Source organism: Tachypleus tridentatus, chromosome 10, assembly GCF_004210375.1.
Source record: "Tachypleus tridentatus isolate NWPU-2018 chromosome 10, ASM421037v1, whole genome shotgun sequence".
NCBI classification, from domain to species: domain Eukaryota; kingdom Metazoa; phylum Arthropoda; class Merostomata; order Xiphosura; family Limulidae; genus Tachypleus; species Tachypleus tridentatus.
The window spans coordinates 178246200-178269982 of NC_134834.1; the positions used below are offsets into that span (position 1 = coordinate 178246200).

The window sequence follows — 23783 nt, forward strand, 5'->3', positions numbered from 1 at the left end:
GATACTCTTTTACTAACAAATAGTGGGATTGACCGGCACATTATAACGACCCCACGTCTTAAAAGCGATCATGTTTGGTGGGACGGGAACTCGAACTCACAATACTCAGATTACGAGTCGAGTGCCTTAACCACCTGGCCATACCGGGCCGATTATAAATTTAAAATAAAATCGACATGCGATTGATTTCAGTTTGATCATATGGCATGTACTAAGTAATAAAATCTATAAAGTCAACACGTTATAAAGTTAGACTAATAAACACATCTTAAATGTTTCCATTTTCACATATTATAAAACAGGTGTACGTAACAATATTTTTAACTTCATACTAAAGCAGTAAACTCGATAATTAAAACACAAAATACGGAAGCTCGATCCCCGCGGCAGATAAAGCGCTTATAATCAGTGTGCATCTTTTCTCGAAAACAAACACAAACAAAAATAAGCACTATTTCATCTTGAAAACAATAACAACATTCGAAATAAATAGGCTAACTCTTTTTGGACATGCTATCTTTTCTTCGTTTTCCATATTAGAGATATCCACAAATTCAGAAATAAATGTATTCAGTTAAATGTATTCACTTTCTGTTCCTTGTTGGAACATTTTCTTAAAACAAACCACGAGTTTGAAATTATCTCAAATAAACCTTTAGATCTACAACTTTTTTATCAACTTTCACAAATATCTTGTTATCATTACTGGACGACAGTATTATAGCTAATTTTACCACCGTGGTTTCTTTCTCTCTTTTCAATTTTCCTCTGAAACTTGAACTCAAAACCAAAACGAACTCTAAGAGTTTTCTAGTGAAATGTCCGAAAAACTTAAGGAATTGAGGGTTTTAAAGAAAAAAAGTAAAACAGTTGTACCTTGGTCCATTTATAAGATAGGGTTACATGTGATAAAAGTATAATTTTTTCAAATTCTACATTGAAATTAAAATATTATGAAATCAAGACGTGTATTTAGTTCAAATGCAAAGTAAAAAAAAAACACACGTAAGGAAACGACATGAAAGTACATTCAATGAAAACTCGACATATATCGTGAATATATATTTCAACCCTGTTTATCTGAATTTCCAGGAACTTATATTTGATTACATAAAACAGATGCGTAGGGAAACCTTTTTATGTTTAACGATTTTATAAATTTATAAAAAAAGTCACTAATTGTCGTATTATACTCTCTAAGATGTGTAAACATTTGAAAGTCTGATATTTAGAAGCTACAAAACTTGTATTCATTCCTAATATGAGAGTCCAGCCAAGATGAACCAATAAAGCCATTGTTGCCCCAAAATATTATGCTATATTAATATGACAAAATAGCGTTTCTTGCGCCTGCCTAAGCATGAGGACCTTGAAGTCGATATTGGTAAGGTAAACAAGGACCCCAGAAACATTTTAAAAAAGTTTAGGATCGGTGAGAATTAATTTTAACAAGTTAGGCTTAGCGTTGATAAGACTAGCGGTCTCATCCATAAGAGATATCCAATGAACTAAAATAGTGTACCGAATGTTGTCCGGGAAGAGACGGGTTATCATATCCATTTTCTTTTTGATATCAATTAACATTTGTTTTACTGAGAGAAGACACACTTTCTTATTCACTAACAAAGCAAACCATCGAGCTTGAATTTCAGCTACGGGGAACGTAGAACCTATAGGTTTAACCAGAGCTATCATGTCAAGAGTGGGGTGTTTTAATCTTATGGAAACTACATACTTATACAATTTCAGCTGTTGTTTTCTAATAGAAATTATTTTCTGGTCTAAAAATGGAAACTTGATATCGTAACCAGTAGCTATAATTACGATGTCGACCTCATACTCTGTTTCTTCTCCTTCAAAAACTACTCCTTTCACAGTGAATTTCCCAATGTTCCCCTTCACTGTGACAGCCCCACTCTGAATCACGTGTCGCAGTTCATCGTTGACTGTGGAATGTTGTCCTAGAATGGAACGGGTGCATCTAAGATAGTATGGAGAATGGTCAGTTTCTTTGCGAACAAGCATATCAACAACGTAAGATAGCAGCTTATATGGTGTATAAAGCCAAATTAAATTCCACCACCGTCGAAAAAGCGAAGCATCCAATGGTTCACCCCAACACTATTTCTGGGAATAATCCAACATCCACTCCTCACACTTAAATATACCTTGAGTGAGAAAAACAGATTTTATTGAAATATTCAGTGAAACTCTTAAAATTTATAAAGGCTCTCGATTTACAGATATAAGATTCTAGCTTCCAATGCGATGTCCTAAAACAATCACAAAATCCTTTATTCCTTAAATTAAGTTGCTTGGACACCAAAACGAGATTAAAGTTCGATGTATGCCAGACAATATTTTCCGTATTTGCAAACATGCGTAAATTTAAGAATATAGCATATTTTATACTATAAACACTCAAGTACCTGTTAATCAATAATTATTAATGAAACTTCTCAGTGAAAGGTAAAAATAATGTTTGTGTCTACTGCTGCTGCCTTTTAAACAAAGGTTAATTTACCAAATTACATGTTGATATTGATTAAACTGCATAGTATTTTCGAGAAAAACTTCTCTTTTGAAGGTGCTTTATTAGAATCACATAGAAAAACAAGTATAGATATGCATTTCGAATGTAGGTGTTTCCTGCCTTTTATCTAACGACTGTGGATAACCTTTCTTATCATAATAGATAATATTCGCTTGTCATTGGTTACAATTTGTTTCCACTTAAGGGCACGTGTATGATAGCTACAACTGAAAAACAAATTTTATATTTAGAACAAAGAGCAGAAAATAACAGTTGTGATCAACACTGTGTCTTTTATGTCCAGTAAAGGAAAGAGGAAAGAAACATTGGGATGTTTGAAAATACCATTAACATCATGAGTGTGTAATTGATGAGTTAGTATGAATTCCTCTTTAGAAACGATATTTACCAAATTAAACAGAACTCTAATTAATTTCAATTTCAATGTTAAAGAATAGTCCTTTAAACCAAACGTCTGTTGTTAGTTCATAGTTATTATCCTTGATTTATATTGTTTTTGTAAGCTTAAATTATAGTTTCTTTCGATGGATTCCCATTTCTTGCAATTTTTCAGAATTTCTTCATAAAACGAGCTTTTGTACTTCTCTTAAAAACCAATTTAAGACATACATAACAAAATATAGACCGATAGTAACACAGCAACACACATTCATTCAAAAATAATATACAGGTTTCAATATGTTTTAAATAAACGATATTCGAGCTAAACCACGTCCTTACTATCCACGTTACCAGGACTGGTCTCACTCTATCTGATGAGTATGCAGCATAGTTTCTTTGATATTAGGCTCCATAGTAACTATATCATGTCCACTCCTTTATGCTGAAGGACGATGGTTTTTCAACGCCTTTTAACAGCTCATTAGCAGAGAATTACATTACCAGTGTGCTAAAGTATGAGATAAAATAAATATCAGTTAAATTCTCCAACTGGTTAAGGGATGTGATGGTTAACTGAGAGGTATGCCTGGAAGCTTTATCTTACTGAATATTTTCCTTGTTTACACAAGGAGATCCTTTTTAGTTGTGATGTAAATAGTTGAATTGAAGACTTGAATGGCTTTACGACTTTCTTTTGTGTTGATGAATTTTAATTCTTTTCAAGGCTCCATAATTTGCCTTACTCAATTGGGGTATGACGTAGTTAAGAGTCTTATTCTCGATGGTACTGGCGCTCCGTGATGATCCATATCACCTTATTTTTTAAATTTCATCGAGTGAAATGAACATTCCCGTCATATAAAATTTTAATCACCTGAGTACATCTTTTATATCTGAATGAATGAATATTGCAACTTTAAGTAGGGTGTGGTTGGCACATCACTTGCTGATTTGCCTCTTCAAACTCGTTTTTATATAACGAATTCAGCCCTTTGTTAGATTATATAAACCTTGATAAGGCTATAAAAGCTATGATAATCCAGTCACAGTATTTACACAACTTTTCTGTGAGGTTTACATTGTAGTTTGTTTGCTAGAAATATATTATTATATATTTTTATTAGTTACATAGAAAACAAATATAGCATGGCACTATTTTCTAAATATTTTTTGAATTCCTGTATTTTGAAGTTTCAAACACATATTTTGCAAAAGTGAAACAATGTTACAATGTGACCTCAGATATTGTAATATGGTTGCATTCTGACCTGACAAACTATAATAACAAACTGTAACTTATAATATTTGTAACAAAACTAAGAAACTATAAAGTCATGTAGTTTTTAAAAGTACGAATTACAAAATTACAAGAGGAAGTTACAAATCAAACCGTGCAACTAGAATACAAAGCTACAACACGGAGTGTATACTATAAAAAAGAGAAATAGCTTAGCAGTTAGTGTGCTGGGCATCTTATCCAGTGTTTAAGGTCCGAGATGTATTACCATTGAACCGCACTTACTGCTGTGAATATATTATAAAAATGTCAAACTGTACATGAAGCTTTGGAATATATAACCTGGATATTTTCCCGATGTGATCATAAAATGACGGACTATCTCTGGAACCTAGAAACTCAAGTGCTAATAATGTGTTATTGAAGCTAGAAACTACATTTCCTGACTAAAACACGAATATGGATTTCAAACTAAGTAATACTCAGTTTTCAATATCGGAAACATAAAGCAACCAATAAGGTTTATAGAAAACTATAGAACACTGTGGTCCGCGTTGCGTTACTCTTGTATACTTATATAGCTTAAGAGAATACTGTAATTAAAGTACCCTAAGGAGTAACTTAAGTCTAATATGTTCAGCTGTCTGACTTAGCTCCACAGTCACGTTTCCTGCAGAGTTTCCTACACCAACAATCACCACCTTATTGCCATCATTCCCATCTGGTGTCTTGTAACTATGAGTGTGTAACACTGTGCCTTTCAATTTTTCTATTCCTAGAAACGTGGGGATGCACGGAAATACGAGGTGACCAGTGCAAACCATCACTCCATCAAATATCTCATCAAAATGAACATCGTTTTCAATGTCTCGAATTGTTATTTTCCACCGTCCCGTTTCGTCAAAATCGTGGTTTTTCTCTACTTTAAGAATTTCATATCGAAACCTAATGTGTTGAAAGAGATCAAATTTTTCAGCGTACATCTCAAAGTATTTAAGTAAGTCGCTATTATGCATATAAGTAGGAGAATCCTTTGGTAGCGGAAAATCGCTAAAGGCGCTCATTTCTTTGCTAATATTTGTTATGGTCGACTTCATCACAGAGCCCACACCTTCAACATCATCCTCTCTGTAGCACCAAAGTCCCCCCTAACTGGTCTGTCTTTTCAAAGCACACCGGAAGTAAATCTTCTTCTTGGCAAGCTTTGATGGATGTAAGTCAACTGGATCCAGCTCCAGCTATACAGATCCTTTTTGTTGCTTCCATTATTTACAATGTAATTTCAATATTAGATGATTCTAATCTGTAACACAAGTAACCTATTAGAAAAGTTAATACTTATTCTGTGCTATAAATAACGATAACATGTCACACAAGCAGTAAAGAGAAACGACGAAAAAGTAGCATTAAATATTTATTTCCTGGATATATTCTCAAAACTTAAGTATTCGGACAATTAAGAGGTTTTTCTCGATGGACTGAAATATATATCATCTGTTTTGTTATTCGATTATTTTTTATGCTTATTGGCACTTGATAGTTATTTCATTATTTGTTTAGCAAACTGCCGAATACAAATGATGTTGAAAATGTTTAGTTTTAATGTTTTGTCTTTATTTTTGTTATAATTGTTTATTTTAGATTCTAAAATAAATTTAGTTCATGAATTTTGCGAGGTTTCCAGATTGGGGAAATAAATTATCATTTATGGGAAAAGTCAAACCAATATTTTCAAATTTGGGATTCAGATAAAAATGGGGAAAATGGTTTTCTGACGGATATTTTAAATTTATATTTAGTTGTATTAAAACAAAACTACAGTAGAGCTCAAATAGAGAAAACAACTTAAAATAGTAATTTTTTTATTGACCGCTAAGTGAATTTTGAAAGAAGTATCTAATGATATTGGATATTAGTTCTCATTATTAACACGTTGTAATGTACGGATATACCATTATTTACATAAAGATGAGTATGTCTTGCCATTGAATATATAAAGTTTAAGAGACATTCGTTCGCAAAACAAACAAGTCTTAATGAGTGACAGTTTGATAAAGTAGCTATGAAACTACTTAAAGAACAAAACGTCAATTTGACAAAACAAGAAGTGTCTAAGATGTATCTTGAAAAGGTAATTATAAAGGAGAAATGAGCATGAAGTAAAAGTAACGATAGACTTACCCGGCCGTTTGAGGATAAACCTAACAGAACATACGAGTGAACGACTGTTTATCCTGCCTGATAACAACGTAAACACTGAAGGAAACGAAAGTCACAACCTAAACGCTATTATAATACACGAACGAGGCTGAACATAGTCGTTACAAAAAGAGCTAATATTATTGTAATATGTAAGTGGAGTTGCCTTTTCTTTATCTTAAACTTTCGGACAACTGAAGTACATTAGATGCTTTAATATTTAGTAACCACGATTAACAGGTAGATGTTAATAATTATATGAAAATCAGAAATTTCTGTCACATATTCTGTGGTAAAACAAAACTATAATTATACTGATACGGTCGGTTATTGCACTCTTAAAGTCGCACACGCTGCTCGAACTATTATCTACACTGGTTGGCACGTCATGAGTGTTATTCCCAAATTAATTCGTGGTCGGTGGGCACAGCACAGATAGCCCATTATATAGATTTCTGCTTAAAAACAAAGAGATTCTTAAATTTTAAATTTCTATGAAATGCTTGCTTTTACTTCATTATTGTGACTTAAAACCGTTAGAAATTTAGAAAAATGATTAATTTATTATCACACTAGTAACATGATAATTTGCTGCTATTAGCTAAGTGAAATCTGCAGTACGCTTGTATATTAATTAAGTAAAAATTTTTTTATAGAATCACCAAGTGAACGTAATGAAATCTATGCCATTAAAAGAACAATGCATGTCAATCAGTTGATATGTGAATGTATGCTCGCTCATTTGGAAACCTAATATTCGTATTCGTACTTTTACATTTATATGATTACAACGTGTATTGTTATATAGGAGTGCAAAACTGGAAAGTTTATAACATTATCGTTAAAAACTATTACTCTTGTAAAATACCGAAAAAGCGAGAGAACACATTAAGTTAATTATTTACCTTTCCGTGGCTTATAAATGATAGAATAACAAACATCTTCTCAATATAAATTCCAATAGGCTCTAACATCGAAAACCAGGCTTAAAGTTTGTTTTTATCCATTAACTTTATTAGTGCTTGTATATATTTTGTTGAAATGCTCTAGACAATTTACAACCTCTCCGATATATTTTATTATATATGGTGCCTTATACTGATCACAATTCAAATCAGTTTGTTTATTGTATTTAGCTAGAATGTCTTTTTTTTGTTTCTCAGGTAAGCTCCGAAATGAGGATATTTCTATACATATAAACTAGCATTAAACATTAAATATTTTAGGATAGCGCATCAGAAGTGATCTAACTTTGCATACGATAACACTGAGAGTGAAGAGGCTTAATGAATGTCATTTGAAAAAACTTTATGGTATTCTCCTAAAAACCGTAGGTTTGCAGCTGTATAATATAACATATCTAAGAGTGTACCTTGATACCACCTGAATTAAAGTTCAAGTAATTTTATTTTAGTTTATATATGACCTAAATACAATCGTAAGGTTAATAAATTCCCATGATATTTATAATATACGAAACTGGATGAACAAGTTTCAGTACTGTAGCGTTTCAAAGTAAAGGTAGTTTCTTGCGTGCCCCTTATTATTATTTTTAGTGAGTGAAAGAATGAGTTAGGGGACGATATTTAATACACGGTATACTCACTAAAATGCTATATGTGTTGTAGTAATTGCTTATTTTCATTAATAAAAAATATATTAAAACAATCCATTTTGCATCACTGCACATTTGGTTGTATGTTACCGTCAGCGCCCCCTCCCTTCAGGAAACGCTGTTCTAACACTTTGTATGTCACATTTTGACATTAAAAGAAGTATTTTATAAGTGTTTGATGCTTGGACATTTTGAAACAAGTTGAAGAACTTTCTTCTACTTTCTATAACCACAAGTATACAAGGAATCTCCTAGAAGTCAGAACCTGAATGAACTGTTCATGTTCATTAGTTTTATTCGCTTTGTTATCAGATTTTCAATCGTTGAAAACAAGATAAAAGCATTTAAAAAAAATTGACGTCATTGAAAAGACCCTCGAAACTAACAGTAAAAAATGAACCCACTTACCGTGTCGAGTTAGTCAGTCGTTTCTGAGAAACTTAAGAGGTATTTATGTTTCACTTTACTTCATTTCAACATTAGATTTTTAACAACTTAAAGGTTAGCATTGTTTGGGTTTGGACCCTTAACAAGGAGTTGATTAAGGTGAAGAATGAAATATTCAGTGATGTCGAAAACACCCACTTGTAGAGAAAAATATATATGTAAAAACGGCTCGTTTGGGTTGAGAAAATATTTTACGTAGAGGAGCGAACAACGTTTCGACATTCTTCGGTCATCGTCAGGTCACAAAGAAGGAAAGAGGTAACTGACCGGAAGCTGACCACATGTTTGATAGGTGTTGTGTAACTGAGTGTCGGGATGTAGAGGGCGGTGTTAGATGTTTGAATATATAATTTTCTATTATTTATTTTATTATTTTTAATATAGGTATTTAGTTTTTACATAATATAGACCTGGGGTTTGTGCCTGGTTTTTGAACAAATTTGGTATTAACTGGAATGTCATATTTTGTTACTAGTTTTTTGCCAAATGTTGGTTATTTTTCTGCTGATGTCGGGAATATATGGTATGCAGCAGTATATGGTTTCGTGATTTTTTGATTCGTGAGATATATTTACTTTTGTTGGTTGATTTTGCTTTCTGTTTAGCTGTGTGTGTATAATGTTTCCTACGGTTTGTGGAGGAAACTTATTGATGTTGATGAAGTATTGTTTTATTTTGTCTAATTCATTGTTAGTTTTATCTGGAGAGCATAGTTTTATGGCTGTGTTTATTTGGTTTCTTAGTATGTTGAGTTTTTGTTTTGTTTCATGTGCTGAGTCCCAAGGAATGTATCGTCCAGTATGGGTGATTTTACGGTGGATTTCTGTTTTAAGTTGTGTATCGGTTCTTGTAATTTTGAGGTTAAGAAATGATATTTGATTGCTTTCTTCTTGTTCACATCTGAAGTTAATGTTGGGATGTATAGAGTTAATGTGATTGAAAAAATTAAGTGTGTGTTCTGTAGATCTGAATCCCGCAACCGTGTCATCTACATATCTGTACCAGTATAGTGGTGGATTTAATGCTGTGTTAATTGCTTGTGTTTCAACTTGTGTCATAAAAAACATTGGCTAGAACTGTTGATACTGGGTAGTCCATGCTTAGGCCCTTTGTTTGTATATAGTTGTAGTTGTTGAACATGAAGTTTGTCTTCATCGTGGTGAATTCTATGAGGGTTGATAATTGGTTGCTGGGAATGTCTATAGATGGGTTAGGGTCTCGGATATAGAGTTCTAAGGCTATCTTGCAGGCTTCAGTGGTTGGAACTTCTGTAAACAGGGATATGACATCGAAACTGGCCATTAAAGCTTTATGATTAAGTTGATTTAAAATAGACTTGAAATTAAAAGAGTCTTTGATGAATGAGCTGGCTGATGTTACATATTTGGAGAATGCCCATGCTATGTATTTACCAAGATTATAATCAAACGATTCATATGTGGACATTATTGGTCGTATTGGACAATCTGGTTTATGAGGTTTGGGGATGCCGTATATTTGTGGTGTGCGTGAGTCGGTTTTACGTATTCTTTCATGTTCATTATGACTATAGTGTTACCTTTATTTGCTTTTAGAATTTTTATGTTTTCGTCTTGTTTTAGGTTTTTTAATGGAATTAATGTCTCTTTTTGTAAGATTGTTTTTAGCTTTCTGTTTTGTGAAATTATGTTGATGGTTTTGTGAGAAAATTCTTTGAAAAAATCGTTTAAGATGTTGTTTTTAGGTGTTTCTGGAAAATATTAATTTTTAATTTTTCCTGGGAAATTTGGCTATTGAACGTCAATAAAATTGTGTAAGTTGTCTTCTTACTGTTAGTTGTTTTCGGTTGTTTATTTGTTTTTGTTTTCTGTAGAAAATATCAAAAGTCTCCTGGCTAGATCTTCTAAACGTCTTTTTATTTCTAAGGTTGGAATGTACCTAGGCACTATTGCGATTTTGAGTCCTTTGTAAAGTAGATGTATCTCGTCTGTGTTTAATTGTCGGTCGGATCTGTTAATTGTGAGGTTAGTCAACGGTTTGTCGTGATGTCTTTTCTGTTGTTTGTATCTTATTTTTTCTAGTTGTTTTGTTGTGGCAGATCTTTTTGTCTCTGTCATTCCTAGTGTTGATCTGGATTATGTTTTGTTGTATAAGTCCGTAAATCTCTGGTTTGATGAAGCATGCCAGTTGATGATCAAGGTTTATTTTTTGTGTTTTTGTAAATCATGTAGTTCTTTGTATTTTGTGTTCAAAATGGCTTTAAGTAGTTTCTGTAAATTTTGGATAATGTTTGAGTATTTATTAAAAGTTTTTGATAGTTTTACCTTCACAAAGTTAGGGGTTAGTTGTTCCTTTCTACATTTTTCTAAATTGATAGGGATTCAATGAACATTTTTTTCAGTTTTTGTTTCATTAACGGGTACCCTCAACTATGCATTCCTCACTAATTCTCGAAACAAACATCAACATGGATCTTTTGCGGCTCGTTTTGTCAGTGTGTACTTTCATCTTGTGTATCCAAGCAGTCAGGCGCCATCGGACTGAGAACGAGGTCGCCAGGGCAGTCCATATTCTGGAGGATGGCCACACTCAAAGGAGCGTGGCACAGCGCATCGGTGTATCACAAAGCGTCATCAGTCGACTTTGGCGACGCTACCAGGAAAGGAAGTCTTTGGGCAGGTAACCAGGTAAAGGCCGTCATCGCTGCACAGCAGCCAGTGAGGACCGCTACATTGTAACAACCGCTCTCCAGTACAGGTTAGTTACGGCTCGGCCACTACGAAATGACCTTTAGCATTCCACTGGTACCCGTGTGTCGACCCAAACAGTTCGAAATCGTCTGGATGAAGGACGCCTTAGGAACAAACAACGGCCGTCAAAAGGATTTTTCTGACAGCGCGTCACCTTGCAGTCAGGTTGGAGTTTGCCCGTCAGCACCTGGACTGGAAACTTCGTCAATGGGCCACCGTGCTGTGGACAGACGAGAGCAGGTTCATTGTGTATCGTGATGATGGACGTGCTTGAGTATGGAGACGCCGATGATTTTTCGCTTTGTAACGCTTATGGAGGAGGTTTTGTGATGAACTGGATAGGCATATGCTTGGGTGGCCGCACGGACTTACTCATACTGAAAGGTGTGCTCTGAACGCACGACCATATAGAGACGAAATTCTGGAACCCATTGTGAGGCCTTTTCCCGGTGCTGTCGGAGATGGGTTCATTTTCACGCAGGTTAATGCGCGAGCCCAAGTCGCCAGGCTGTGCATGGATTTCCTTGACGATGAGGGAATAAAGACTTTTGTGTGGCCCGCCAGATCTCTATATTTAAATCAAATTGAATATTTCTAGGACATGTTGTCAAGGCATGTGAGTGAACGGTAGCATCCCCCTCAGAACATACAAGAACTCCCACAAGCCCTGGTAGACGAGTGGACTGCCATACTCCAAGATTACTTCGATAGATTGATTCGAAGTGTGCCAAATCGGTGTCAGGAGTATGTCACAACCCGTGTAGATCACACTAGATATTGAATGTTTCAAACATTTCTTAAATAAACGCATGTAGACTGTTTAAAGTATTGATTTATATGGGATATCAGGTTTGATGAATTTTGTCATTTTTTAAACATTTTATTTCTCCATGTTTTACCGTTCATCATACATTAAAAATGGATACAGATGGATCTGAAATGAGGGAAATTACCTAAAAAATAAAAGTATTATCACATTTGGAACACTGAGATAAATGTTGTAAGAAAACGCACTTGTTCCTTTAATTTTTTTTTACGGTTTATAACGTACTCAATTTCCTGTAATAATACAACAAATACATATGAAGTGTGAAGACGATTTATAAATTTTTATTTTTTGCTAATAATATGAGTTGAAGCATTTTAAAAACCTTTAAAATTTATCTAAAATTGTAATATACCTTAAATCGTCATTAGAATTTCTCTGTAATAAATAAATGGTCACATTTCGAAAACATACTTTTAAAAGTATCTTATTCTAATTCTATTCGTGACAAGGGACTAGTCTTTCACCATATACAAAAGTTATTAAATTATCTCAATTTATTAACGAATATAGTGTGATCACAATGAAATGTGGGCAAATAATAAAAATATGTTCCCATTCTTATGAAATGGAACTTATTAAGGGAGAATAGTAATAGCTTTTGATTAGCGGTTAGGACTTGCTAGAAAATGTTTTTTTTTTTTAATATCATTGTTTAAAACCTTTTAAGTTACTTCTCTTAAGTTCGGATGATCACTATACTGTGGTTGCATTTAATTTAGTCAAGTGAGACATTATTTATACCCCCCAGTATATCGATGAGTTTCGATATCTATGATGGGCAGAGTACAGGTAGCCCATTGTGTAGCTTTTTTGCTTAATTCATATCAAACAAGCCCACAGCAACGCAGTAATATGTCTGTGGACTCACACAGCTATAAACTCTGTTTCGATACCCGATGTGGGCAAATCACAGTTAATCGATTGTGTAGCTTTGTGTCTAATTCTAAACATATAACCAAACAAATGCATTTATCAAGATGAAGTAGTTACAGTTTATTCATGTGATTAAAAATTATGAAAACAGGTAATATATGTATATTGTAGAAATCTACGAATATTATCTCCTATCCCAGTATTATTCATTTGTAATATAATGGAAAGGAAAATATGCCCGTTTCAAATTATCTTCTCAAGCAGCTTTTGCCATAGAGACAATATTAGTGACGATAGCTGTGAGTTTCGCAATAACTGGAATTTGAAAAAGTTTTCGAAACCACGAACATATATTTCGAATAGATTTAGGATCCTAAAAAAACAATAACAATATTACTGTTATGTAGGTTTGTATAAAAAAGGGTTTATATTGTATTTTTTCACCATAGCAAGATAATCGTAATGAAACAACTTAACACATCTAGAAGGTGTTTGAATGTGTAAAGTGTATTCAGAGTTGTTTTAAAGCTACACGAGAGTTATTGCGTTAGCCGTCCCTAATCTAGCATTATAAGACTGGAGCAAATGCAACTTGTCATCACCACTTATAGCCAAATCTAAGGCTACTCTTTTATCAACAAAAAAGTAGGATTAACCGTCCCTTATAACGACCCCTTGGCTGAAAGGGCGAGCATGTTTGGTGGGACGTGGACATCAGTCAAGATTACAAGTCGAATGTCTTAACCACCTGGCCTTGACGAGCCGATTAGAAAGTAAAAATAAGGTCAACGTGCTATAGATTTTAGTTTCATCAAACAACATGTGCAAAGTGATAAAATTTTCAAAGTCATCATTCCCTGAAGTTAGATTGATAAACATATCTTTAATTTTTCCACTATCACATATTACAAACGGGGGTGAGTAACAATATTTTTTGGCTTCATGCTACAGCAGTAAACGTAAGAATTATAACACTAAGTGTAGATATTCGATCCCTGTGGCAGATAAAGCGCACATATTCTGGGTGCACCTTTTTTTAAAAACAAACACAAACAACGCTTAGTTCCCTTTCATCTTAAGAACAACAACAACACTCGAAATTGGCTAACTCTTGTACCTTTTGGACATGTTATCTTTCCTTCATTTTCCATATTAGAGATATCCACAAATTCAAAAAAACAAATTAAATGTATTCACTTTCTGTTCCTTGTAAGAACATTTTCCCAAAACAAGACACAAAATTGAAAATATCTGAAACAAACATTAAGGTCTGCAATTTTTTTAACTGATTCCCAAATGTCTTATTGTCATTAGTGGACGACAGTATTATAGCTTACTTTTCACCGTGGTTTCTTTTTCTATCTTTTATTTTCCTCTGAAACTTGAACTCGAAACCAAAACGAACTCGAACAGTTTTTTAGTGAAATGTGCGAAAACCTTAAGGAATTGAGGCTTTTAAAGAAAAAACGTAAAACAGTTGTACCTTGATCCATTTATAAGATAGGGTTGCATGTGATGAAAGTATAAGTTTATCAAATTCCACATTCAAATTAAAATATTATGTAAAGTAGACGTGTATCAAGTTTAAATGTAAAGTACAAAAAAAAAACACACGCAAGGTTATTGAAATGAAAGGACATTCAACGAAAACTAGAGATATATGTTGAAGATATATCAACCTTGTTTATATGAATTTCTAGGGACCTATATTTGATTACAGAAAATGGATGAGTGGGGAAACATTTTTAAAGTTTAACGATTTTATGAATTTATAAAAAAGTAACTAACTGTCTTATTATACTCTCTGTGATGTGAAAACATTTGAAAGTCTCATACTTACAAGTTACAAAACTTGTATTCATTCTTAATGTGAGAGTATAGCCGAAATGGACCAATAAGGCCATTGTTGCCACTAAATATTATGCCATATTAATTTGATAAAATAGCGTTTCTTGCGCCTGCCCAAGCATGAGGACCTTGAAGTCAAAATTGGTAAGGTAAACATTTTCAAAAAACTTTAGAATCGGTGAGAATTAATTTTAGGAAGTTAGGCTTAGCGTTGATGAGACTAGCGGTCTCATCTATAAGAGGTAGCCAATCAAAAATAATGGTGTCGCGAATGTTGTCCGGGTAGCGACGAGTTATCATGTCTATTTTTTTCTTGATATCACTTAACATTTCTTTTACTGAAGGAAGACACACTTTTTTATTTATTAACAAAACAAACCATCGAGCTTGGATTTCAGCTACGGGGTAAAAAGAACCTACAGGTTGAGCCAGAGCTATCATGCCAAGAGTGGGGTGTGTTAATCTTATGGGAACTACATATTTATACAATTCCAATTGTTGTTTTTTAACAGAAACTATTTTCTGATCTAAAAATGGAAACCTGATATCGTAACCAGTTGCTAAAATTACGATGTCGACTTCATACTCTGTTTCTTCTCCTTCAAAAACTACTCCATTCTCAGTGAATTTCCGAATGTTCCCCTTCACTGTGACAGCCCCACTCAGAATCACGTGTCGCAGTTCATCGTTGACTGTGGAACGTTGTTCTAAAATGGAAAGTTTGCATCCAAAATAGTATGGAGAATGGTCAGTTTGTTTTCTAGCAAACGTATTAATAAAGTAACGCAGTAGCTTATATGGTGTATAAAACCAAATCAAATTGCACCATCATCGACAAAGCGAAACATCCAATGGTTCACCACCAACACTATTTCTGGGAATAATCCAACATCCACTCCTCACACTTAGATATACCTTGAGGTGAGAAAAACAGATCTTGTTCAAGTATTCAGTGCAACTCTTAAAGTTTATAAAGTATCTAGTCTTACAGATATAAGATTCTAGATACAAATGTGATGTCGTAAAAACAAACACAAAAACTTTTATTCCATAAATAAAATAGCTTGAACATCAAAACTAGATTTAAGTAAGTACGTTGTACGCAATACAACATTTTTTGTATTTGCAAACACGCGTAAATTTAAGAATACAGTATATATTTATACCATAAACACTCATGTAACTGTTAATGAATAATTATTAATGAAACTTCTGAGTGAAAGCCAAAAAGAATGCTAGTGTCTGCTGCTACTACCTTTTGAATAAAAGTTAAGTTACCAATTTCATACTGAAATTGATTAAACTACATAGTATTTTCTAAAAAACCTCTTTAGTGAAGGCACTTTATTATAATCACATAAAACAACAAATATAGATATATATTCGAATGTAGGTGTTTCCTACCATTTATTTAACCTCTGTGGATAACCTTTCTTATCTTAAATGATAATATTCGCTTGCCATTGGTTACAATTTGTTTCCGGTTAAGGACACGTGTATGACAGCTACAACTGAAAAAACAAATTTTATATTTAGAACAAAGAGCAGAAAATCATATTTCTATAAATATACTTTTTTGTATTTTATTTTCGCAAGATGTTAGAATGTTAACGAACAGACTGTCACAATCTACTATAAAAAACAGGTTTTACAGGTTCACTTGGAGGTTTGAAGATGCCATCCACAATGTATCTTTGATGTCCAGTTGTGGAAACAGGCAGTAACCTGAGTGGCTGGGTATCTTAAAGAAATATTGGGATGTTTGAAAATACCATTAACAGCATGGGGGTGCAATTGATAATTTAGTATGCTTTTCTCTTTGGAAACGATATTATCCTTGGTTTATATTGTTTTGGTAAGCTTAAATCATAGTTTCTTTCGATGGATTCTAATTTCTTGCAATTTTTCAGAATTGTTAACAAAGTGCCTATGTACATCTCTTAAAAACAAACACAAGCCATATATAAGAAAATATAGACTTATAGTAACAGAGCAACATACATTCTTTCAATGATAATATAGAGGTTTGAGTATGTTTTAATAAAACGATATTCGAGCTTCACCACGTCGTTACTATCCATGTCACCAGGTCTGGTCTTCCTCTGTCTGATGACTATGCAGTGTAGTTTCTTTGGAAACAAGTTCCGTAGTAACTATATTACGTCAACTCCTCCATGCTCAAGGACGATTGTTTTTCAATGCCCGTTTCAAGAGCTCATTTGCAAAGAAATACATTGTTGTTAAATCCCGCAACTTTACCAGGATATTAAAGAACGGAATAGCATAAATACCTGTTTCATTCTTCACCTGGTTAAGAGTTCTGATGGTTGACAGGGAGGTATGACTGGAAGATTTATCTTACTGAATATTTTCTTCGTTTTCCTTTCTAGATGTGAGGTATATTGTTGAATTAGGTACTTGAATGGCTATTACGACGGACTCTATATTGATAAATTCTAATTCTTTTCAAGACTGAATTGGATACGACTTTCTCGCGAGTAGAATTCTCGATGATGTTGACACCCCATGATGATCCATGCCACCTTAATTTTTAAATTTCATTGAATGAAAGGAACATTCCGTCTTATAAAATTTTAATAACCTGAGTATATCTTTATGATCTGAATGAATGAATATTTCTCGTCGAAAAAGATTGTTACATATTGTAAACTTAAATCTGGGGTGGTTTTCACATGACTTACTGATTTGCCTATTCAAATTCGTTTTGATATAACGTATTTAGCCCTTTGTTAAATTACCCAGGCCATTTACCCAACCAAATAACCTAGTTTCTTTTACTTTTCTGTGTGGTTTACATTCTATTTTATTTGCTAAAAGTATATTTTTATATATTTGTATTAGTCACACAGCAAACAAATATGACATGGCATTATTTTCTAAATATCTGTTGAATTATTGTATTCTAAAGTTTCAAACACACATTTCGCAAATGTAAAACAATGTTACAATTTGACCTCAGATATATATTTTCATATAGTTGCATTCTCAACTGTCAAACTATAACACTATAGTCGTGTCGTAGTACAAGTGACACAGAGCTGCAGATCTACCTCACAAATTGTAAAACGTATATTCAAAGTACGGAAGAATAATTAACTGTGACGTAAGCAGCTATCACAAGTAGATTATCACGATTAGAATTTATGTTATAGTGAGCTTTATTCTGAGTTTTAAAAGAAAGCAAAATTCAAACTACTGTAACTTAAAATAATTGCAAACAAAATTAAGAAACTATAAAGCCATGTAGTTTCTGGAAGTACGAAGTACAAAATTACAACAGGATGATGCAAATCAAACCATGCAACTATAAAACAAAGCTATAATACGGAGTTTATACTATTAAGAAGAAAAATAACTTAGCGGTTAGTGTGCTGGGCCGTGTGACCAGAGTCTAAGATCCGAGATGTATCACCATTGAACAAATACCACACTTACAGCTGTGGATATATTACAAAAGTGTCAGGCTATACATGAAGCCTTGGAGTATCTAACCTGGATATTTTTCGATGTGATTATAAAGTGATGGACAATACCTGCGACCCAGAAACTTCTAGCCTTGACATTTAGCTCAAGTACTAATGAAGTGTCACTGAAGTTAGAAACCACATTTACTGAGTAAAACGCGAATATGGATTTTGAAACTTGACAAGATCAATTTTCAATATCTGTAACACGAATAAACCAGTACGGTTAATAGAAAACAAGAGTACACTTTAGTCCGCGTTGTGTCATTCTCTTGTATATTTATATAGCTTAAGAGAATATTGTGGTTGAAAAAGAAACTTAAGCCAAACCTGTTCAGCTATTTGACTTAACTCCACAGTCACGTCTCCTGCAAAGTTTCCGACACCAACAATCACCACCTTTTTGCCATCATACCCATCTGGTGTCTTGTAACTATGAGTGTATAACACTTTGCCTTTGAACTTTTCTATTCCTAGAAACGTGGGGATGTACGGAAATACATGCTGACCAGTGCAAACCATCACTCCGTCAAAGATCTCGTCAAAATTAACATCGTTTTTAATGTCTCGAATAGTTACTTTCCACCGTCCCGTTTCGTCAAAATCGTGGTTTTGCGCTACTTTCAGAATTTCATGTCGAAACCTGATGTGTCGAACTTGATCAAATTTTTCAGCGTACATCTCTAAGTATTTAAATAAGTAGCTATTATGCATATAAGTAGGAAAATCCTTTGGTGGCGGGAAATCGCTAAAGGCGCTCATTTCTTTGCTAGTATTTGTTATGGTTGACTTCATCACAGAGCCCACACCTTCAACATCGTCCTCTCTGTAGCACCAAAGTCCCCCTAACTGGTCTGTCTTTTCAAAGCACACCGGAAGTATATCTTCTTCTAGGCAAGCTTTGATGGATGTGAGTCCACTGGATCCAGCTCCAGCTATACAGATCCTTTTTGTTGCTTCCATTATTTACAACAATGTAATTTCACTATTAGATGATTCCAACATGTAACACAAGTAACATATAAGATAAGTTAATATTTATTCTGTGCTATAAATAACGATAACATGTCACACAAGCAGTAAAATGAAACGTAAAAAGCAGTATTAAATATTTATTTCCTGGATATATTCTCAAAACCCAAGTATTCTGAGTATTAAACGATTAATTCTTTTCGAAGCAGTAAAATATATCTTCTGTTTTGTTATTCAATTATTTATTATGATAATTGATACTAAGTTATCATTTTATTATTTGTTAAGCAAACTGCCGAATATGAATGATGTATAAAATATTAAGTTTTGGTGTTTCGTCTTTATTTTTTTGTTATAATTGATTATTTTAGATTCTAAAATAAATTTAATTTATGAATTTTGCGAGGTTCCCAGATTGGGAAAAAAGTATCATTTTTGGGAAAAGCGAAACCAATATTCTAAAATGAGGCTTCAGATAAAAATGGGGAAATTGGTTTTCTGTTATTAAACTCTTAGAGACATTTTAATCACCTAACCTACTTGCTGACAATAAGTGGCCCGGCATGGCAAAGCGCGTAAGGCGTGCGACTCGTAATTCGAGGGTCGCGGGTTCGCGCCCGTCGTGCTAAACATGCTCACCCTCCCAGCCGTGGGGCGTATAATGTGACGGTCAATCCCACTATTCGTTGGTAAAAGAGTAGCCCAAGAGTTGGCGGTGGGTGGTGATGACTAACTGCCTTCCCTCTAGTCTTACACTGCTAAATTAGGGACGGCTAGCACAGATAGACCTCGAATAGCTTTGTGCGAAATTCCAAAACAAACAAACAAAACATTTTCTGTATGTTTAGTTGTTGTAAGCCTAAAATCTTATAAATGTATGCAACAAAACTGTTTTTCATTAAAATTACAACTCTTGTTTCGTTGTTTGTTCCAGAAAATGTATATTCATTTTCTCGCCTGTTCAGACAGTCTCCGACATGAAATGAAAGTAGTTATTGAAAAATACGAAATAAACAAGGAAGACTCAAAATCGGTTTTCTAGAACTTTAATATTCCTAGGTGTCAATTTAAAATTTGTTTGCGGACCCCCAAACTTGTCGATATTATTTTCTTTTGAAAAAATTCGTGTACATGAAAATTTGTTATCCAAAATTAAATACTGTAATTTATATAACCTTAATTTTATGAAAATATTTTATTCCATAAATCGTATTATTTTTAAGGTTTTAATAAAATTACGAAAATGGCTCCCGGAAATGACGGGCCTCGAAAGACTAATGAACATTAAATGAAGCGTAAAGTACTATTCGGAGGAGACTGCAGAAGTTTTCAGCCAATACCCGAAATGCTACACATGTTCAAGGACAACGATATGTATTTTATACAAACAATAGGAATAGCTTGGAGTTTCTACTCCTAGAATCGGCCCGGCATGGCCAGGTGGGTTAAGGCGTTCGACTCGTAATCTGAGGGTCGCGGATTCGAAGCTCGGTCGCACTAAACATGCTCGCTCGTTATAATGTGACGGTCAATCCCACTATTCGTTGGTAAAAGAGTAGCCCAAGAGTTGGCGGTGGGTGGTGATGACTAGCTGCCTTCCCTCTAGTCTTAACTATATAAACTTAAGTTTATATAGACCTAGTCAAACATACATATACATACGTAATAACTTTCCTCTGATAATGTTATTTACTTACTCCTATTTTATGTATTTTTAAGTAGCTGTCTATAACAAGATGTTTTTCTATTTTCATATTTGAACAATACCTTACACACATCCCCTTTATCTGTTTATTAAACAGCTGAAGATGGATTATGTATGATTTGAAATGTCCAATAAACTTATGTTTAGTTGTATTAAAATAGAACGACATTAGAGATCAAATGGCGAAAACAGCTGAAAATAGTGAATTTTTTTATTGACCCTTAGGTAAATTTTGAGAGAAGCGTCTGATGACCTTGGATTTTAGTTCTCATTATTGACATGTTGTAATATACGGAGCTACTATTAATTACACAAAAATGAGTATGTCTTGCCTTTGAATGTATAAAGTTTGAGATGCATTCGTTCGCAAAACAGACAAGTTTTAATGACGGACAGTTTGATGAAGTAGCTACAAAACTACCGAAAGGACAGAACGTCAACTTGCCAAAAACAAGTGTCTAAGATATGCCTTGAAAAGGTAATTATGAGCGACAAATGAACATATTGTAAAAGTAACGATAGACTTATCCGGCAGTTTGAGGATAAACCTGACAGAGCATACGAGTGAACGTCTGTTTACCCTGCCTGATAACAACGTAAAAACTGAAGGAAACGAAGATCACAACGTACACGTTGTTCTGATACACGTACTTTGATAGAACGAAGCTGAATAATGTCGTCACAAGAACAGCTAAGCTTATATAATATGTGGGTAGAGTTGTATTTTTTTAAAATTTTAAGACCACTGCAGTGCATTAGTTACCTTAATGTTTGATAACCATTAGCAACAGATAGAAAATCGGAAACTTCGGTCACATGCTCTGTGGTAAAATAAAACTAAAATTACACTTTGATACGGTCGGTTATTGCACTCTTCAAGTCGCTCACGTTACTCGAACTCTCACATACAGTTGCTAGTGTGTGATGTTTGTAATTCTTAAATTAATTCGTGGTGAGTGGGCATAGCGCGAATAACCCATTATGTAGATTTGCGCTTACTAACAAACAAATAGATTCTTAAATTTTAAATTTCTATGAAATTCTTGTTTTTACTATATTTTTGTGACTAAAAACCGTTAAAAATTTAGAAAAATGAATTAAAGTAACAAGATAGTTTTCTGCTATTAGCTAAGTTAAATCTGCAGTACACTTGTGTATTAATTAAGTAAAAATATTGTATAGAATCACCAAGTGAACGTAATGAAATCTATGTCATTAAAAGAACAAAGCGTGTCTATCAGTCGATATGTGAATGTGTGCTCGCTCTGTTGGAAACCTTATTTTCGTATTGGCCAGTTGTGTAGTGGTACTTTTACTTTTATATGATTACAAAACGTATTGTTAAATACGGGTGCATAACGGGAAAGTTCATAACATTATCATTAAACACTATTACTGTTGTAAAATAAAGAAACAAGCAAGAGAACACATTAAGTTAAGTCTTTATCTTTCCGTGGCTTAGAAATGATGAAATAACATAACATCTTTATTTAAATTCCAACAGGCTCTAAACATCGAAAACCAGACTAAAAGTTATTTATCCATTAACTTTATTAGTGTTTGTATATATTGTGTTAAAGTGCTTTACACAGTTGATAACCTCTCCGATGTATTTAATTAATCCACAAAATCATCTCTCTTTTCAATATTTTGTTATTATTAATTATCCAAGATATTCAACGAAACATCTACGGTGAAAGAAGTGGTATAGGATTATGGGAATAACTTCCCAGTTCAGTGGAAGCTATTCCTCTTTTAGGTTGGTGAGGGTCGTTCGGTTCACCATACGAATGCAGTCGATGATGGGACACACAGCAATACAAAGTGAGCAACCAGTACAGTCGTCAGTCACTCTAGGTAGATGAGTCATTGGATCAAAAACAATAGCCTGGTACCCAGCATCGTTGCAGCTCATATAACACTTCCCACAGTTGATACACATTTCCTGGGGGGAAGTAAAATAATGTTTTTGTCTTCATCTTATTATTGACAAGTTTCTTCTCATCCTTTACTAGAGACGTCTGTACGATCTTAAGTGATTTTGATGACAAATTTCTGTATTTTTATTACAGTGAACGTCGTTGTATTCGTTACTAAAAGCTGAAATTTTCAATCATTGTTTTATATTAATATATATCCAAACTAAATTAAAGTGCAAACTGTGTAACTCCTACATAAGAACTTGTGCAGAAAGAATTTATGTCGTAATTTATAGAGATGCAGGAATTTCTATATAAAGTTACTCAAGAGCACAAAGCAACGTAGCTGTGCTGACGACAGGAAAACCTTTGTGATATGTGGATAGTAAAAGAAAAAAGTCACAATTGTTTGAATCTTCAATGAAAACTTTCTATAATTGTAAAACTGACAGAAAAAAATATAACAGTACAAGATAAAAAAACGTACGATTCCTGAAATTTATAATAAAATAATTGTATAAGAAATAATTAAATGTGCGAAAGAGTTACAAAGATAGAATAATTCGATACTTGATTTTAAAAGCGCATAATTCAAGAAAACATCACTTTAATAACTAAGGGTTAAATAAATTCATTTAGAAGTTAGGTTGTAATGAAATCTCTCCTACACACTTCACTGAGTGGATCTTATAAGATACGTTATTTCTTTCATTTTCTGTTTACAAGATGAAAGATACAAAACAATTGAAGAAATAAAGATAAAGGATACATTTCATATGATGGTTGTATATTTCATCGTCATGTGAATGAATGATAGAGAAGAAATTAGCCAATGAAACACCAGCAGCAAAACAGTGTAAGAGAAGTGAACTATTCAAACATATGCAATGAAACTGGGTCCCGCACGGCAAGGTGGCTAAGGTACTCGACTCGTAATCTGAAGGTCGCGGGTTCGCATCCCGGTCGCGTCAAACATGCTCGCCCTTTCAG

The 23783-nt window shown here is 33.7% G+C and overlaps 1 protein-coding gene and 2 pseudogenes across 2 annotated transcripts in view; all 3 read right to left on the bottom strand.

The window, feature by feature from the left end:
- Positions 1–23783, bottom strand: part of LOC143231019 (dihydropyrimidine dehydrogenase [NADP(+)]-like) — a 91429-nt gene that overhangs the window by 20538 nt on the left and 47108 nt on the right. The window contains exon 22 of one of the 2 annotated variants that reach the window (XM_076465485.1): positions 22305–22819. The exons of the other annotated variant lie outside the window; for it this stretch is intronic. Within the exon in view, the coding sequence (XP_076321600.1) occupies positions 22619–22819 (201 nt within the window). The 3' untranslated portion in view covers positions 22305–22618. Of the gene's footprint in view, positions 1–22304; positions 22820–23783 lie in introns of those variants that run through there. 2 annotated transcript variants of the gene reach the window in all.
- LOC143227916 (flavin-containing monooxygenase 5 pseudogene) lies at positions 1322–5387 on the bottom strand (annotated as a pseudogene).
- LOC143227917 (flavin-containing monooxygenase 5-like) lies at positions 14794–19160 on the bottom strand (annotated as a pseudogene).